At 37.4% G+C, this 20,563-nt stretch overlaps 1 protein-coding gene across 7 annotated transcripts in view; it reads right to left on the bottom strand.

Moving 5' to 3' along the window:
• Positions 1-528: 528 nt before the first annotated feature.
• CEP170B (centrosomal protein 170B) overlaps positions 529-20,563 on the bottom strand; it is a 65,151-nt gene continuing 45,116 nt past the window's right edge. For 4 of the 7 annotated variants that reach the window (XM_087952255.1, XM_087952256.1, XM_087952258.1 and 1 more), the window contains exons 10-19: positions 18,320-18,505; positions 16,857-16,989; positions 13,610-15,370; positions 9,040-9,286; positions 7,093-7,252; positions 3,225-3,368; positions 2,954-3,042; positions 2,406-2,499; positions 1,882-1,933; positions 529-1,012 (exon numbers count right to left, since the gene is read on the bottom strand). In XM_087952255.1, the coding sequence (XP_087808381.1) occupies positions 777-1,012; positions 1,882-1,933; positions 2,406-2,499; positions 2,954-3,042; positions 3,225-3,368; positions 7,093-7,252; positions 9,040-9,286; positions 13,610-15,370; positions 16,857-16,989; positions 18,320-18,505 (3,102 nt within the window). In that variant the 3' untranslated portion in view covers positions 529-776. The remainder of the gene's footprint in view (positions 1,013-1,881; positions 1,934-2,405; positions 2,500-2,953; positions 3,043-3,224; positions 3,369-7,092; positions 7,253-9,039; positions 9,287-13,609; positions 15,371-16,856; positions 16,990-18,319; positions 18,506-20,563) is intronic. The other 3 variants (XM_087952259.1, XM_087952261.1, XM_087952260.1) reach the window with 3 other exon arrangements.

Genomic DNA, 20,563 nt, shown 5'->3' on the forward strand with positions numbered 1-20,563 from the left:
TAAGAATTTGGCAACCTGGCTATACAAAATCCTGATTTGGTCATTGAATCCTCTCCTACAGAACTACTTATTTGGAATTTTTCAAATGAATCACATACAGAAAACAATACAGCCATATTCACAGCTCTCTTGTCTCCACTCTTTTAACCAGTAGAACAGTGAAAGCTGTATGACTGGAAACAAAATTATTCAATATCATCTTTGCTTCCTCCTTGAAGACATTTTTCGGGCAACTGCTCTGAATTTGTAAAAGTAAGCTATGTTGCCTCATTTTACCTGACAGTATTAAAAATAAATCCTGACCAAACCATTTGAATACTCCGTATTTAAAATTAATTATACAGCACCAGCTATCCACTGTCTCAAAAAGTGTATTTTCAAAATGGATTCTATATACAACTCAACCAATTGCTATGAAAAGGCTATATCTGAGAACATATCAGAGCTTCAGCAATAGAGAATGAACAATATGCAAGGTCTGCTTTGTTATGGCACAATAGAAGAATGGCACACCGAATTGCTTTGTTAAAAAAAAATTCTCTTGTGGATCTGTTGTTCCACACCATTAGCCTTTTTTCCTCACAAAGGGTTTCACCCAGACTTCAACTGCCCACATAGCAGAGATTGTACCTTTTCCCCCATTTTGTGCAATGTGCTAACAATCTAAACAACTGTTCCACGTGGACTTGCCCACAGCCACTCACACACAATTCATATGCAATACTAAACGCCACAGTAAATGACATACTACAAGATAAGCAATAGAAAATATTCTGTCAGATCACATATTTCTCCCCAGCTGGAACAAATGTTTTATCCTGCAGGCCAGTAGACCCAAAGTTCGATTTCTGAGTATAATTCATTTTCTTGACAGGTGACAAAGACTCCAACACAGATCCAGAAGTGTTGTTGGCAGTCCTGACTTTAGCTGCTTCAGGTTGTAGCACAGAACAGGTCTTGTTGTTGGTGAGCAAATCCAAGTTCCCGCTTGGGTCAATGATGGCATTTATAACTGCCAAAAAGGAAAAAAGAAGCATGATCAGTCCTCTTACTAAATCCCACCCTACTTTTTCACTTGATGTTTGATACCTGAGCAACTGGGCACATGGACAGTGAACAGCTTCTATTTCAGAAGCATAATCTCTCGGCAGATAATTTAATGCTATGAAAGCTCATTCTGTGATGGCTGCTTTGTGGAGACTGAATTATACTGATTTGATTTGATTTATATAGCTGCCCCTCTCATATATGTGACTCTAGGTGGCTTACAATAAAATACATAAAATACACAATATAAAAATAAAATACATAGTAGTTAGGCATCATCCAACTAATTACTGTATCCATATACAGTAGCTAGGAGATAGGCTCTATCATATGCCTTGGGCCCCGGGGTTGGGGACAAAACCAAATCTCAAAGGCCTTATGGATACTCCTTAATTGAGAGTACATGGGGCATACCTCTCCTGCTAGACAGGTAGAGACAATTGGGGACAGATGGTCCCATTAGTAAATGGGTTCTGTTCTAAGCCATGAAGGGTTTTAAAGATGAATTGAAGTGAAGTACCCTGAATTGTAGATAAAAGCATACTGGCAACCAGTGCAGCTCATGAAGCAGTAATGGCATATGCACCAAGCAACTGCTTGCGTTCTACATCAGTTGAAACTTCCAATACCTCTTGAGCGCAGATATATAATTATTCTCACTTGAAGTTGCTTGGCATTTTGTTTTATCTGAAGACCAAAGTAAGTCTTGTTTTACACTCCGACACATGGCATGTTGCAACAGCTCCAGCTTTCTCTTTTTAAAACTTAATCATATCTATTTAAACTAATCATTTACATTAAAAACAAAGAATTATGAAGGCAAGTACCACAAACCTTCAAGTTGTTTTTGGACTCTGCGAAGCTCCTTCAAAATAGAGCTGATTTCCTAAATTTAAAAAAATAAACACTGATGAACTTTAGCAAACTAAGCCTGTTATGTACATTTTAAAAAATTCAATTAAACCAATTTATACCCAGTTTCATACTTGATCAATCTTGTTCTAAACAGCATACACCAAAATGTTTTCTTTAAATTTACTTTTAAAGATTTACAACTAGATTTCAATTTTAAAACTCTTTTTAGTTTTCACTATATTATATTAAAATTGAAGTGCTGAGTTCCACAGTGTGAATCTTGTCAGTAGAATACGTTTACTTACATACTTCTTCAAAGGTAAAAATATACCAAAGAAATAAGATTAAAATCCAAATCCTAAACTAATCCCACATTTTTATTTTTGTCTTTCAGATTCATTCCATAATTTAAACGTTTGTATATATAAATCCAAAAATTTCATCAATGCATATTTTTAATAGCAAGATTGCAAAGCACATAATTTAAGAAAGTGATTTCCCACCTTGTTTGATGTCTTTAAAATTGGCACTTCGTTTTCAGAATTAATTTTGGCTTCCATTTCTTCCCATGTCCTCTCAGTATTCTGGAACAGAATTCTGATACAAAAACATTAATGTTGTTACTTCCAAAGTAGTAATTTAACCACAGTCTTTTTATATGTGTATCTCTATACCCTACGCTTCAGTATACCTGAATGCTACAAATTATCTATACCGAATTATCTATACTGAAATACTGGCCATTTGAAAACATATTCAGTCAGTTAATTGATTTTAAAAGTAAGTTAATTATTAATATTTAAAACTTATTGGATAAATTCCAAGCATGATTATTTGAAATAAGTTCAAAGAATTCAAGGAGCCATGTTCAAGATTATGATATAAAACTTAATAATCCTAACCAAGGTACAAATGCCCATTTCAATTCTCTTATAAATTGAGAACCAGTATTAATCAATGTCATTTTGCTAACTCTGGTATGAAATGCTAGTCTCCAGGTTCCATAAGTGGTTACATAAGAGAGCCATATAGATTGGCACCATATACTCACTTCATTTTCTCTGCCAAATTTTCTGTATTTTCCCGAATGGTATGAGATAACTGGGAAACAGGGTTTAGCATCAAATTGTCAAAGATCACCTGGAATACAATCACCAAAACAAATTTCAAAGACAGAATTTTTAACATGATTATTTTTGCTAACCTTCACCCAGTGATTCATGGAACTGATGATCTCATTCAGAAGTAGTTTCATATGGCTATATCTTAAGACATGGAGGAATTTAATTTCCTATACTTCCATGAAATGGAAATACACTTGCCTCTTCCCTGTTTCTTATCCGTGTTCTTTTTGTGATATCCTCCTCCCGGCTGTCATTCATATTTTGGTCAAAATCACGGAATTCCAATGAACCAGGAGGCACCTTTTGGAAGTTTAGACTTGCTTCTGGTATATGCTGTACCAGCTTAAGAATAAAAAATAAATGCTAAATTGAATTATCTAGTTGACAATATAAGAAAGAAGTAACAAGCAACTATGGTGTGATCTTCTAATGCCAGTCTTCTTCTTCATCTAGGTGGGACCAACACGTTACGTGCAGAGAAGCTACTGAAAAATGACACATGGTGTTGAGTTTGTCCCCTTCATTTCGATAAAGCATTGCACAATTTACCCAGTGACTCAAGTAGTTTGTTTACTTACTACAGCTCAACATCACTGCCTGAAAATGGTGGCAAAATTCACACTAGAAATGATATCACGTCTTTAGTGAATATTGTAGTATCCAATATAAGAGTGTCATTTTCACCAGCTTTCAATATAATACATATTACTAGTACTATTCAATCATTCCAAAATATTAGAATCTCTTTTCAAAGCACTAACTAGCATCAGATGAAATGTTACATTAAAAATTATACAACTGTAGAAGACAGTCCACATTCAATGGACTTAGTCACTTTATCAATTAAAATTTTCCTTTATTATCTAAAGGATAGTAAAGGATAATAAAGGGTTTTGTTTTTGTTTTTGCTGTTTAGGAAACATGAACATGAAATGCACTTAAAATTTCCATGTGCCATAGTCCTAGCAAGGCCACAGTTTTTAGTTAGGGTTTTTTTTTAGAAATACATATTTGCAATTTTACTAAAACTCCTACAATGGTTCTATTCCTAGAGGCTCTTCTTCCAACTTCAGAATCCTGGAAGACTGACTGGAAACCTGTGAGATATAAATGAGGAATACAAACAGGGCAGGATTCCCAATTGCAAGAATAAACCTATATATGCATGCAGTTGCAATTGTGTATGATAGGTCGCTCAGACAAGGCTTCTCTGAATGCATAAACATCTGAAGGGCAAAGGTAGCAGATATGCCTTCCCTTCTGCACATTCAACAAACACAATAAGTGCGTGACATCTAAACTTGCCCATACCGTGACAAGGTTTTATCCAATGTATGCGGGTCATGTGGAGGTAATGAGTTCTAGGGAGAAGAAATGATCAATTCCAACTGAGTACAGGTAGTCCTCACTTAGTGACCATTCAAACTTACAATGAACACCCCAAAAGGCACTTATGACCTGGGTTCAAAATTGCAGTATCCAGGCCACACATATCTCTCCGGTCAGGTGATCACGTTTTAGGCGTTTAGCAATTGGGCTGCACTTATCTGCAGCTCACTAGTTAATACTTCTAGTTTCCAGCAAAAACCAATGGGTGAACAATGGGTTTGTTTAGTGACCACAGTGTTCACTTAACCACCATGGTGTTTGATTTATGACCGCCTACTTAATGACCATCACAAAAAAAGTCATGAAATCATGTCGGTCACATGATGACCTGCTTTACAACTGGCATGACTCAGAACTGTAATTCTGGGCTCAATTGCGGTCACAAGTCAAGGACTATCTGTAATTCCTTAGGCAACAACTTTTTAAGTTCGATGTTTATTTGAAAATAAGTAGGTGAGGAAAAATATAGGGATTCAGCTCTAAATCTTGGTGAAAGAAAATTTAAGATCAAAAGAAGGAAAAGAAAAAGTAAGAAAGCTGAAAAAAAATGAAATAAAGAAAGAAATATTTACAGAACACTAAAAGATTTTAAAGCAAAACATAGTGGGATAGAAAATGCACCTGATATGGAATTGCTGCCTGCAAAGATGAATGAGCAATCTGTATTGAAAGAAAGGAAGAAAGGGAGGGAGGGATACAGAGCAGTCAGTGCTGACCATAAGATTAGAAGAATTAAATGCAAAGTACAGGATAGCACAATCAAAAAGGCCAAATCAAATCGAAGAAATAACAATTCCAATCGCATCTCGTGCTACCAGAGAACCATAAGATTTCTATAACTCTCTGCTTCCATCTAGTGGTCATCTCAATTTTTGCAACCTAGATCTCATAGCCTTAAACACAAATAAATGCAGCTGATATTTGGCAAAACCAGTGGTGGGATTTAAATAATTTAACAACTGGTTCTCTGCCCTAATGATTTCTTCCAACAATCAGTTCACCAAACTGCTCAGAAACTTAGCGATCGGTTCTCCCGAACTGGTGAGAACTGGCTGAATTCCACCACTGGGCAAAACCATCCTATGACAAAACCAACTTGCCCTCTGTGGCACATCTTGGGAAGAGCATGAGCATGTCCTACAACAGAACTGGTAAATTGGTAGCAAACTATTTTGCAATAGCATTGTGGCTAATGTAACAATGCAATACTGTATTAGTAGTTGTTAGGAATATAAGTCACCTAACAGGTATTTGGGTTAGAAATATATAAACCAGGACAAACATTTTAGTACTATATCTTTAAGGGAATGCAAGAGCATGCAATTGGGTGTGGTTTCTCAAACAGCCATAAGATGGAGCCAGAAACCTGGGTTGTTTAGTCTGAGTCTCAGAAGAGAGTGTAAGTGTATCTCTGTTTCCTTCTGTTGGAAAGTATTGCCGTTGCTCCATTTCTTCTAATTGACTGATATTACTGGATTTAATGTAAGTCTGATACTGAACTGTTTTTGACACTGGAATTTGTTACTGAATTATCCCTGGATTGAAAAACTGACTGATTTAACCTGTGAATGATTTTTGGATTGCTTATTTTGGACTTTGCTTAAACCTTTCTGGAAGTAAAAACCTACATTTACTGTACAGTGTATCTGTGTGCTCTGTGTGTATTATTCCAAAACTACTCTCTATACATCTCCCTGTATGCGCTCATTCTCCTAACGGGGAATTACCTCAACAGTAGTAACAATAATACAAAGCGCAGTCTGGGTTTCAAACATTCTTGTTTACCACACCCAGATGCGTGGACAGTGCAGTATTGGGAGTGAATCATAGGCTTGGAAGAGACCATGGAGGTCCTCTTCTTCAACCCACTGCCCAAGGCTGGAGATAGGAGAACAGAGGCAGATTTCTCCAGAATAGAAAGCAGAATCTGTCAATCAATTCCATTTAAATGCCTAAATGTTAATCTGGTCCCAACTGGGCTCATTTCTATAATTACAAGGGATAGTTTTAGATCTTGATGGTGAACACACATGGTAATTTAAATACATACAGTTGATCTTCTGTGTTTATTTTAATTTTGGGTTTGGATAAAGCCAATGAATGGGTTAAACACATTAAAAAAAACAAGCTGACACATTCAATATGCAAAAGGTCTGCCATCCTCTGAGGAAAATTTAGAGGAACAGTCCTACAAAATTTTTGTAATCTCTTCCTCCAATTATCAATGGAGCATTAACTTCTCCAGTGCTTGTTTTAATGCTGTCCCTTCACCCATGCTGGAAGGCACATTCCAAAAATATTACAATGTTCATATGGATCACGTATGACTTGAATCCATGAGTCATGTTTTTCTTGGTTGTGCTTTTTATACAAGTTTAACACAATGGTTTATCCAAGCATCGCTAAAAAAAAACAACCCTCTCTTCCAAGTTGTGGGGTTTTAGGGTGACATTTTTTTTTGCCACAAACTGCAAAATACCTTATGAAATTCTAAAATTCTAAAATCAGTTGTTTCATCACCAAATTCTGTTACTTAGCAACACGGGTATGTTGTAAGCAGTTTACCACTTCAGTACAGAATAACCATCTATAGAGATAACCTTGTTTGCATATGAAAGTAATTGAATGCTTTATTATGAATAAGGATGGACATCTAGTCAATGAAGAGCTTCCATACCTCTTCTCTTGCCGAGATGGTTGAAGCAGGGGTATTAGGCACAGAACTGTGGGCAGTACTTGGGCCCGTTCCAGATGAGCTCTGGGAATCGCCATCTCCAGCAACATCATGAATCTCTCGAGCAAGGATTGCTACATCTTTTACCAAAGTCTGGCTTAACCTAGAAGAATGGCATGAACACTTTAAGCAGGACTGATAAACTTTAATACAATGTATTATTATTATTATTATTCATAACTAGAAGGAACTTTCTGTCTCCTTCTACAAAGAAAATAAATAGATGTTAAAGAGTTCAGAGAGAAGGATTCCTGACATGGAAGCATCTAAAATCTAATCTAGATACTAATGATATTCAATTAGAAAAACACAGTGTCTAGTTTTGCTATTTAAAAACTATAAAAATTGTTTCTCATGTAATATTTTCTGCTTGATATTGAAGAACTGTATTTGAGCAGCGTGACGGCCTAGTGGTGAAGATGCTCATCTCTCACTCGGAAGGTTTAGAGTTCAATCCTAGGTAGCAGGAGATGTTTCTCTCCTAGGGCACAACCTAAAAATATCTGATGCAAACACCATGTAACTATCAGAAAGGCATCTGTACAGTAAATGCTCAGTTGGTTCAGTGACCCAAGTCTATCCTGAATTAAGGGATTACAGCAGGGGTGTCAAACTCACATCATTACAGTGTACAATTCTACAAAGTTAGGTTTTCCAGAATTGGAACCTGTCTTTTAATCATATAATCACTGCCATACAATCATTTCAACTTACTGTTTTAAACTGATAGGCTAATTAGATACGTTTGCATTTTCCTAAACTGAAACATGTTGAAGGAGGTAAAAACTTAATAGCTTTTGAGGCAAGCTGCAGATAAAAAATGGCAGGACTATAGATTGCCTATTATATAGCCTCTATTACAATTTTGCAAGTCCCACACCTAAAAATATCAACAAAAGAACCTGCGATTTTCAACTAAGCCAATCTGTGGAAGCCCCAAGGGTTGCCAAAAACACAGGCTATCCATTCTTGGGTTGGAGGTGCACAGGGTTGATTATTTTGCACTTCTGAAGCAGCAGCTGAATGGAAAAGCACAATTTCTTTTTCCTGTTATTTTTGATAGGCATGGTAACATGAACCAGTTCTCAGTTATGACAAGCTTGTGTTGTCGATAGTAGGAGACATGAGGCACCACTAAAACAAGTGCTAAAAAGTGCTGTAAAATCACTGTATAACACTCTTACCATAGTGGTTCATTTAATGCCAAACTACTGTTTCCCCGAAAATAAGATCAAGCATGTTTTAATGCGCACCCAATATAAGTTCTACCCCCAAAATAAGCCCTACTTAAGAGCCTGTGCAGCCGGCCAGCTGCCCATTTCATCTGGTTGCTCGTAGTACCATGGCCACGAGGCCAGGCAGGATGGTGATGGAGCTGCCCAATGTGCCCCAGACCAGCTTACCTCAGGGCCCTCGCAGCCAGGCCAAGACAATTGTCTTGCGACAGCAGCACCATCAGCCATGTGCTGGAGCCCATGTCCTGGGGGCCCACTGCTGCTTGCTTGTGGCCGCAATAGAGGCCAAGTGGCATGTTGATGCTGTGGTCACAACGCAAGGCAGGTGTCGAGGCATGGCTGTGGGGCCCTGAGGTAAGCTGGTGCAGGGTGTGTGGCGCAGTTTCACCCACTTGCCTCGTGGCAGTGGCACCACATGGCCTCCTATCCTACCGCAAGCAAGCAGAAGAGGGCCTCCTGTACATTGCGGGGGGAAATAAGACACCCCCCAAAAAAAAAAGCCCTAGTGCTTATTTTGGGGTCCAAGAAAACAAGATCCTATCTTATTTTCGTGAAAACACGGGTAGTTTCTCTTTGGATTCAATGTAATTCTTTCTCATCTGGGCCCACTCCCACTAATTGATCCATTGCTCAAAGTTTTGCCAAACTGTCTCACCTGGCTATTTCTGCTATCTCTGCAGTCTGCACAATGAAACTGTAGGGATCCTGTTCACCATCGTCTTCATCTTCCATCTCTCGGCTGTTGCTATGCTTCTGTTTATTCAACCCGGAGCCGCGGGTTCTGGGAGTCTGGGTGGCTGTTGAGGTATGGGAGCGTTTGTGTTTAGGGGAACTGTGATTTGAGCCATACTCCTCCTCGGAAGTGGAAGTATAATCTGAGCCCTGATGCCGCCGCCTCGAAGCTTATATAAAATGAATTGGTTTTTAGATGGTGGTAAAGAAGAAAAAATTGAAGAAAAGTAAAGACAAGACTTCAAAAAAGCCATAACACAAATGCAATCAGCCCAAGAAAAGAAGAGGTAAGAAAACTTCTGTGCATACCATGGGATGGAAGAGATTTTTAATAGGTGAAAATCAAATAGCTTGCACTTTAGCTGGAATGGATGTAGATGACCCAATTATCACACACTTATCACACATCTGTCATACGCTTTATTTCCAATCATTTGGTGGTCACTTGCTAATGTTTTTCATCATTGCTTGATAAAACATGCTCCCCAGTGAAGAGATATTATTCCATTTGGAAGTTGAGCTGATTATATGCTCAGCTGGATCCCTTTCCCCAGCCCCTCGATTGGGTAGAACAAGGCTTGGCTTCATTGCAATGACATACGCATTGGGGAAAAAACCAATACTCCAAACTGCACACATTCTGCCAATTCCTGTTGTACAGGAACCTTTGGCTGGTTTCCTTTCTGCAAGTTTTATCTAATGTGCAAAGATTATGGGTAGAGTTAGGGCACAAAATATTGGTGATGAGCTGTTTCACACTGACCCATGCTCTACATTTGCTAATTCCTCATATAGCCAATAGAGCTACAGGCAGACAACCAGGGAGAAGCAATTCATCCTATAGGGTTAAGAACCAATTTATATCAACTCTCAAGCAGTAGGAATAATTCATCAGATCAAGTACAAATGTGTGATGAAATGTGTGGTAAAAATGGTCACCACCACCCCATCTGTCTGTTGTCATGAGTTAAATTAATCATTATCAATGAATGAAAAATATTTTGCAAGGTAGATGTATATATAACCGTAAACTTTGACACGGTAGGCATTTTCTACACGTGGCATAGGTTTTTCATCTCAACATGCACGGAAGCCCCAAGAGAGACAATTAGGCAAGTTAGTCTTCCATGTATTCATCTTAGGAATCTTTAATTTCAGATGGCTCCATTTCCAAGTACAAATAAGTAGCTCTAAGGTCAGCAGGAAAAGCAGAAATGGTTGGCTTGTTTACACAGTCAGGAATACTACAGGTTCCAATAAAGGGGAATATTTGTAGCTCAGGGTTGAAATGAGAGGTCCTTGGTGATCTCTGAGCTTGTCTTCTTGCAGATGTTTCATTACCCAATCTAGCTAACAGCATCGGTGCTGGTAAGGAGCAAACTACCAGGTTCCTTAAATTGGTATTCAATTCAGCATTGCTATTTTTTACTCTGTGGTTTCAAACGTCTCAAAGCAGCTTATAAGAGGTTTGAAAATGAAGACAACAATTTTAATAAAACAATGGTTCAATCCTCTCAGTAGTATGTTTACAGCTAAAATATTGACTATAGAAACTGCAAAAAGAAAAAAAATAAAGCAAAAATTAATTTTTTTTAGATTGAACCTCAAATCTAAGTCTGCATTTTATAGCGGCTGGGACAGCATGGCGGTGAAGAAAATTTAGAAGAAAGCCAGTGAGCCAAAGCCTTTATTTTAAATAAGGTTTATACTTTTTTTTCTTTTGCTATGGAATGACCCATTTGATTCTGAATTGCCTTGTTTATATTTATTAAATTTATATGTCACCCATCTCACTATTGAGTGACTCTGCAGCTTACAACACTATATGTTGAAGCCCAGAAAACTACTCAATAGCTAACCAATCTAGCTTGCTTTCGATACTATCTACATTAACTTACAGCAATTGTCCAACTGCTAGGAAGAGATTTTAAGTGTTCACCTTCTGAGATGCCAGAAATGAAAATCAAGCCTTTCAAAAGAGCTTTTATTCCTGAATTCCTCAGGAAAATTTTTTATTCCTCAGGCTTTACCCTGAGCTCCAATCTCTATTAAACTAAAAGCTTAAGGCAACAGACATAGGTGGTACTACATGGCTATTTATCTCCGCAAAGAACAGTAACCTGCAGATGACATCAACTTTCCAAGTCTTTTTGTTTAATTTTAATTTATATCATCCAGCAATTAAGATTGTTAACAAACAATGGGGAATTAATTACTTCAGAATTACTGACTGCGTAAACAGGCAGTGAGTGAAAAAGAAAACTGTGCAAGAAGGGTAACTTGGTAGTCTCGCATGTTGTATACAAGATAATTAAATCTGTGGGACTGTGTGTGGCCTTCACACTGTACATAACGATGAAGAGTTAAAGGCAAAGGCCTGCCGAAATCAATTTCCATGGTTGCATTTACTGGTTGCATTTACTGACGGACTAATCCATTTATTTTATTTTTGAACCATGTACATAGTCCTTGATGTACGACCACAACTGAGCCTCACATTTCCGTTGCTAAGCAAGACAGTTGTTAAATGAGTTTTGCCCCATTTTATGACTTTTCTTCCTACAGTTGTTAATTAAATCACTGCAATTGTTAAGTTGGTAACATCTGGTTTCCCCATTGGCTTTGCTTGTCCTAAGGTCGCAAAAGGTGATCACATGATACCAGGACACTACAACTGTCATAAAACGTGCCAGTTGCTAAGCGGCTAAATTTTGATCACATGACCATGGGGCTGTAAAAGTTTGAAAAATGGTCACAAGTCCCTTTTTCAGTACTGCTGCATCTTTAATTACTAAACAAATGGTTATAAGTTGAGCACTGTCTGTAACTTCCAGAGCTGCTGGACTGCAGCTCCCTTAGTACCCAAACTCTATGGCTGCTATAAGTCTATTAGAAAAGCAACAATTTGAAGAATATCTTTAAATTACATACTTCAGCAGCAATGCAATCTGTTTTTGGAAAGTAATGATTCAGAATTGCTATGTGAAGTTCCTTTATCTAAAATAACACTGGGTTTAAAGTTATCTATGTTTATTTGTGTCTCACCCACCTCAAAATGAATTCACAAGAGACAAAACCATGTTATATAGGCTATTAGTCAAGACTGAATGCTGAAACACTTGTAGAACTGCCATTCTGCAAACTAGAGTCAATGCAGATGAAATAGAAAGTCCACAACCTATAGGACATTAGTTAGGATAGAAATATTAGTTATGAGATGATTGGTGTGGACTCCCAATCTTAACTTTTACAATAAAACTTGTTAGCCATTGCTGCAAAACACTAGAAGACAGAAACCAATTCATTTGAAAGAAATTAGGCAAAATTAAGATTGAGGTAAAAATTGAAGTAAGTAGCTTTGCCCCAAAATACAATGATCCATAACTTTGGATCCTTACTGTCCATCATATACACTATTATTTATATAGTTCATGTATATGTGGTGTCATTCAAAGGCTTTAATTCATTTGAACAGCACTTGCCTTAAATATTCACAAGAGAAAAACTGAAATTACTTATAAATAAATGGTTCTGCAAATTCCAAATTCATTCCTTGGGATACCTCAAATTTAGTCATTTCTTATACTTTCGATTTCTCCCAGTGCTAAATAAAAAACACAGGAGTTGGTTAGTAAAATAATGCAGTTTGGCAGGAAGTTTCTTTACATCCAGGATAGGGAATTTGGTGCCTTCAGAATTTTGGGATGTCAACTCCTATTGGTCCCAGATATTATTGCTACAGGCAAAAATTATGGGAAGTGCAATCCAAAGTATCTGGAGAACATGGCGTTGCTTACCTCATCCTACACTGATATGACTCAAACTACGCATGCATATCTGATGAAATGTGCTACACTGACAAATTGTCTCTTCTGTGAATATAATCCTCTACAGAAGAGACCATGTCAATTATAGCTGCCTTGCCATTTGAAGCTATACAGGTTTTTTTATTATTTATTAAATTTATATGCTACCTGTCTCACTAAGTGACTTATATCACACCTATTTTGCTAGTATAATCTAGAATTCTAATTTAGAAGACACTGGAGGGAGATTTATGATTTCCCATAAATTGCTTGAGTGAAAAATATGCAGTTTTGGCACTTTCATGAGCCATAGAAAATTCAAAAGAAGGATAATGAGGAAATACAACCATTGTTTTCCTATCCACAAGTAGAAGCATTTTATCAGTGCCTTATCTAAGAAGCTATTTGGAAGAGTGTGATGGAAATGATAAGAGGCTGGACATGCAGGATGGAGACACAGTGACTCTGAACATGACAGCTGCATTTTAATAGCATTTGAGATTTGAGATAAATCAATAAGAAAAGAATTCTGTTTTGATTATTCAAATAAAAAAAGTAAAAATATGAAGGATTATATTATGACAAGGGGTTAAAGTCATCTCCGTTATCTTTTGCATAACTTAGGCAATTTGTGCTGGAAAATCATAAATATAAAGGGGAAAAAAGTGCAAAGACCCAATTACTCACTGGAGGTAGAGGCATATTTCACACTGCTGGAACGTGTCCTGCTGAAAGATTGCTTGGAAGCAGCTACCACTGATGCTGTTTTCTTAACAGCATTTTTAGCTTCTGACACAAGCGGTTTTCGAGTAGAATAGTAAGACTCTGCACTGCGCCCAGAAAAGGTTGGCTTTGGTGGGGCACTCTCAGAGTCACTTGGCACTGTGAAAGATCCTGCCCGTTTCCTTGGCATGGCAAGAATGTCAAGCCTTGAGAGCTTCTTGGCCTCTACGGGTTGCTTGGAAGATGCTGTGGTTCCTTCAGGATGTGTTGCTGTCTTCTCCGTGTCGGCACTCTCATTGTCTGAGTTATCTCCTAACCGGGCTCGGCGAAGTTTGGAGGCTCTCGTGGGCCTTGGGGTCGATAGACTATTTGACCTGGTAAGAACTTGTTGAATCTTTTGCACTGTTGTGGTTACCTTGCTGTGATCTTCTCTGGTTGACTGTGAGAAAGGCTTCTTTTTAGAAAGAGGCCTTGAGGGTGGTTGTTCTTGATCAGAGGAGGCTATTTCATTTGGAGGCAAATACGGGAGGCTGCTACTTCTCTCATCATCTGTATAATCCTGAGATGCGCTTGTTCCTACACTGTGTTTCACTTGAAAACGTCTTGCGTTTTCACCTTTGCTCCCAGTCTCAGGTGGAATTGCTTTCCGTTTTTCTGAAAGCCTGTCACGTGCACTAGCTTGAATATTTTGCTCTTGGCCAGGTGATGTGGATGATGGCCTCTCTTTCTGTAAAGGTGTCGCCGATTTTTGTTTTGGTGGGTGACTTGGCAGATTTTTACCACTTACCAAGCTGACCGTGCTGGCAGTGTCCACATCAGACTCTCCAGATAAAGAGTCTTCTAACTGCCCAGAAGGATTTTCAAGCTGGTGAGTTTGACAAAGAATTTTGGCTTCCAAGGCTGCCAGGGCAGTTTCAGTGTCTTTAAGAAGGAGATGGGTCTCAGGATTATAGTCCATACGATTTGCTCTTGTGACCTCAAGATCTTTAAGTAGAGGATGACTTGAGATATGCGGTAGCTTGTTTTGAGGAATGTTGCTGCTTGACTTCTCTTTGGTAAAACTCTCTTGCCTAACAAAAGATGAAATTTCTTTTGTGGCTACAGCTTGTTGTTCTGGTAGTCCCTGGTGTAATGACATAAACATTTTTCCATTTGAGTAAAGACAGGCATTGTTCATTCCTTTGGCAGGTGTCTTTCCATACCTGAAAGGAGGTTCTTCTTTGTCTATTTCAGGAGGAGGAGGTATGCTTGAAGTAAGCTTTGAAGGAACCCCAATCTCTTCTGCTTCATCCCCCATATAAGAAGATGTTGACAGTGGATCACTTAATGCTCTCAATCCTGAAAGTCTTGGCATAGGACACTGAGAACTTCTAGACTTTGCACTTTCAGCCCTTATTCGATTCTGTTCAGGCATTTTGGTGCCATCTTGGCTTTTCCTACCTTTTTCCAAGTTGATACCATCATCAGATTTGCTGGCATCACTAAGGCTATCTGGATCCAAATCTTCCTGAGTTAATAATCGACCATCAGAATCCACATATATTTCTTCCCTGAAATCATTACTAAAGTTCCTTTGGGAAACTTCAGGAAAGGTCTCATGACAAATTAAAAGAGTTGGTGTTGGACTTTCCAATTTTTCACCTGGAGGGAGTTGAGGAAGAAGTCGTCTGGTCCGTGATGCCACTGAAATCTCAGATTCTCCCATTCTAGAACCAGAATCCTTTTCTGAGAAAGATAGGGAGACAGTGATTAAACACAAAAATTAGGATGCCTTGTATACAAAGATAGACAGCTTTGTGTCATCTCTATCTTTCTTGAGTTCTTAGCTTTGTGTCTTTGTCCCACTCATCACTCTCTGTAGGGAAAAGTACTACTGAAATATGCTTCTTCCTTCCATGGAGTTTTTTGGCAAGATTTTAGAACTGATTTTCTAGAATTCTAAAATCTTCCAGAAAGCTTCATAAATAAATTCAATCACATTACATGGGAGAAGAGTCATGAAAGAAGGGATCTGACATAGAAAACTTGTTTCCATCTTTAGTGTTTTGATGCATGGAGAACAACCAAATTCTGCTTTAAAATGTGTGCTTTGAGGGTATTTCATCTCTCCCTTTTCCAGAAATGTTTTGACATGTGTAAAATATGGCGGTATGAACAGGCTATTTCATCAAGCTCAAATTGTAGGATACAATATTTTTAAGCTTAACTTCATTCTGTCGGATTTCAAGGCAACTTCTAATACCATAGATTATGGCATATTTCTGAACAACTTGACAGAACTGAGACTTGAAGTCATTGTACTGCAACATTTCCAATCTTTTCTATCAGTTTGTGTCCAGATACTATGAAGTGAATGAATCTACAGATAATGGACCTGTGAAGTCCCACAGATTTCTATCCCGTTTTTGTGTAGTCTCATTGGGAAGGGTCCTCTGGAGTGAAATGTTAATAGTGACACTCATCTCTACTATTTTATAAAATCTAACTCCAAATGGCTGATTGATACTCTTTAATATTGCCTAAATGAGATGGTGAGATGGCAGAGATGAATAACCTGAGACTGAATCAAGAAACAATGGAGATTTTGTTGTCAGTAGGGATCCTATATTATATAGGAATGCAATGATTCATGAATAAGTTACATTCTTCTGAAAAACCTGATTCACAGCATGGGCTAGCTGCTTTAACTATATGCTGTGAAAGGAAAACTTGGCATTTTAATTTAGTGTGTCAACTGTGTCCATTTTTAAATTATCTACATTCTATCTAAAATATTGCAATGTAATATATGCTAATTCTTGTAAGACAACCAGAGTTATTGACAAATGGACAACCTATAAATTTAAACTAATAAACAAATAAACCTTGAGCTGAAAAAATTACATTGATACAAAATACACCTGTAAAGTAGTTTACTTTGATCATATCACTTCCATACTGAAAGTTTTGCATTACTAGCCAATTTGAATTCCAAAGCAGAAGCTACTCACATTTGGACATGGGGGAAGTTCTTCGAGTATCACATAGTTTGATATTTCCTCCTATATAAAAGAATTCTTACCAGCAAAAATAACCAGTTTAGGAACATTGAATTATAAGTTTGGAATATAAACCTATATTTAAAACAATGGAAAATGGGTACAGAAACAAGGGGATTTTATACAATTAAAACCTTTTGAAATGCAAGAATGACATCAGTTGCTTTACCTACCTGTGCTAATCTGACAGAAGGAACTCTGCTCAGCCTCCCCAGCTACAGGGGCAGAACCTGAGCCTGGGTAGCTATCTGCAAGGCTTGCCCATCTTGAGACCCATTTTTGGCTGCTTTGGGCTGAAGATGACATCTGCAAAAGGAGAAAGATGTGACATGGTTAAAACAAGATTAACCAAACTTTAGTGTGGCATTTTAAAATTCCACTCTAGCTAGATATCATAAGTAACTGCTTTGTTGGATTCAGATCTGAGTTTTGAAGGAAAGTTAGGGATCAGTGGAAGCTTCAGTGGAGAAAATATTTTTTTCCTCTTCAATCCCTCTTCAGTTCGCTCCTCCTTTCATGTTTTTCTAGGTACTCCAAAATTGCTCCCGACTTCTTCACCCAAGGCAATGAATATAAGAATCAAACTGATTACTGATAGCAATCAAAGTCTAAGAGCAAATGCGAGCTTGTATTTCATGATAGTTACAAAATGGTAAGAACTTTTAAAAGTCAACAAGAACTCTACAGTAGCGTTTATTAATATCATATTTATTTAAACATTGAAATCATGTATTTCAAACCTAGGCTGGAAAAGTCCAAATCAGTACACTTATATTAGCATCAAAGTAATAAATTCTATATTAAAAAAAATCACCATAGATCAAAACCTTAGTTTTAAAATAATAGAAGACTGAAGTAATGTAAGGGGTAGACTTAGTTCATTGAAATTATCTTGTATCTGTAATATTAACATAGATTGGTTATAAAGTACAGACATTTGTATTGATTTACACTGCTATGAAATTTCTGGGTATGCAGATGTAAAAAGAATGCAATTAAAAATATTAGTCTCTGTACATAAACTCAAAAATAAGACCCATTTAGTTATTCCAAAGTAAGTGGATATGGACCTGAAGTCTTAAATATTTTAAGGTTATTAGAGCATTTCAAAAAAGTAGGGGTTAATTCTAATCCATTAGAATTATTCACTTTCTGCAATAAATTGCACACTGGAGGTTATATTTCCAAATACTTTTTCCTAGAATTTATAACTGGCTATGTATTTAAATTAGCTTTTTTTAAAAAACAAACAAACCGTGCAATGTATTGCAAAAAGGTAAAAACCCACTTTAAACACATTCCAATCTGCACATTAGTCTAGGCAGATCACATATATATCTGTTTCTTTTTTGTAATTGATCATTTCAAGCATCTCTAACTACAAATCCATTTTGTGCACCTTTTGAGGCAAAAAGATATTACTTATCTGTGTAACATCAACAAAACGTCCTACTGTAAGTTATATGTAAATCCAAACTTTTGCAAATTCAAGCTTTTGATTACCATACATTACATCAAAAGGAAACATTCTTTAAAAATTGCATTAACATTAATTGCAGTCCTATTCACTTAAACATTCAGGCCAAGTGTGCAGGTGAACAAGAAGTTAGATACTATTGATACATATCCACTGTACCTGCATATCTGCATGATGACCACTTGCCACTTTGGACGCAATGACCTGCATCATTGTCACCTTTGGAGTTGAGCCATTTTCCCCAAGCACATGATTGTGCCCTAATTCTTCTTTTTCACCTTTTATAACTGGCCTGAAGGTTGAAGAAATTCTGGAAAATTCAGGAGACTCCAAAACACCAAAAACCTGGTAACGAGAAAGACAAAGGAAGCTTAAACAAATTCCCCCTTAACACCCTCATACCGATTCATCTTCAATTCTAGGTTAACAGGTTGAGAGTCACTTTCTTGCAGATTTTTTTCATCTTGGCATGTCAAGATCTGGAAGGCCAGAAGCAAGCAAATGAGGTTCAATCAGGCAGCTATCAGGTGACAAGGGTGTTACTCTTGCAATTATTAGTCCAATATGGAATGAATCAGAGAAATGTGTCACCATGGAAAAACTGGAAAAGGCAAACGGCCTTCCTGATATTTTGAGCTTCCAGGTCCACCACTGTCAATCCATAGGCTGAGATGATGGAGAACATAAAAGCGGCACTGTAATTTAAATTATGAGGGATCATCAGGGTGCCTGCTCCTTTCACATCTTTTTTTACCATATTTTATCTATTTTTGCATAAGAAAGCATTAGTTTAGAATAGCGAAATGCATTCCAAATTGATACAGAATTATTAATTATTACACAATACATGTCTACCCAGCCTGCCATTATCAACCAGAATGTACCTGTCCAACTAGATGTTTACAATCCCCCTATTCTTGCAGTTCATGCAAGGCCAAATTGATCAAACCCCAAAGAGGCAAAACTGCTATAATAGTTCACAGGGTTTCTTGAATAAGCCATAAGAAAATATACACACATACACAGGAGAATGTACGTAATTCAAAGTTAGCCTGTTGTATTGTTAGTTATATTTCATAGTTGCAAATATCATTCCCATGCTAGATAACATTATCATGTGGGGATGATGAGGGGAAATGAAGTCTCTTGCGTGGCAATGGTTTGTATCTCAGGAAAGTTAGACACTTCTCTGAGGGGGAGAGCAGCTATTGTAATTACAACCTCCTACCCTTATTTGGTGTAGCTCAAGGCGGCATGCAAAATGATGCCACCTTCCATACAACAACTTTGTGAATTGGATTAGGCTGAATGAGTCACTGGCTGAAAGCTACTCAGCAGGCTTTCGTGCCAAAGAGCGGCCTAATACTCACGATATTCCAGTTCCTACGTAGTTTTAACTTACTGTAGCTACTATACCAAATTCTCTTCATAGCTGAATTCCCCGGAAAGCAGTTAATTGCATGGAAATTAACTAACTAATTAATTAAGAATTAATTATAACTTTTTTTATATCTAGAAACAGGATCTAAGGCTGTTTGTCTACTGATTGCAGTTTGGTTGAGTGCCCTGTTTCTAAGTTCTTTCCCACTTTTTTTTTTAACCTAGCTTGTTTTAAAATTTGCATTGTTCCCTAACTGAAGTGAGATTAGTGGCACAGCATTGTATCTTTTGACTACCAGCAGAAAGCATCAGTAGGTCAAGATGCTTGAACAGTCACATTTGACTGGAAAGTTACACGTTGCATAAGCCTAGCTAAGAAAAATAGAAATTCAGCTCTTTTGAATATTGCATGTAACACAACACAGCCCCAATACCCTTCTACATTTCAATGATTTTTTTTAATTTTGTGTAAAAGATACAAACCCCTAATCAAGCTTATTTATTTACTTATTGAATTATTTGCCACTCATTTCCTTGATAAGGCAAGCATATCACCTTCCCTGCTATACATGAGAATTAAGACTTAGCTACTGCAACTTTTTGTTCCAGTGCAGACATGACATTTTCAGTCAGGATTATCAGATCAGGATTCAGTCACAGGGTTTGTATGATCCCACCTCCTTGTCTCTTACATACACAAATCCTTTGGCCATTTGAGGAACCACACCCAATTACAATTTTAGCATTCCCTTAAAGAGACAGTATTAAATGTCTATCCTGGTTTATATATTTCCAACCCAACTGTTAAGTGACTATCAATTCCTAACACCCTTCTCCATTAATGCCTTACTTAAGGGTGGCTTTTGCAATAGTTTTAGTTGCACAAAGTTAATCATCAAAGAAGGGTTTGGTTGCTATCAAACCAAGCTTGATAAAAAGAAAACTAGTTTAGAATTTTCCTTATTTAATGCAGTGCAAGAGCAAGTAAACTCATGAGCAAATGCAAGAGGGCCCAAGGAAAGA

The sequence above is a fragment of the Notechis scutatus genome, chromosome 1 (genome assembly GCF_049901735.1).
Source record: "Notechis scutatus isolate UNSWTSFEM ecotype Mainland chromosome 1, rNotScu1.2, whole genome shotgun sequence".
Classification (NCBI taxonomy): domain Eukaryota; kingdom Metazoa; phylum Chordata; class Lepidosauria; order Squamata; family Elapidae; genus Notechis; species Notechis scutatus.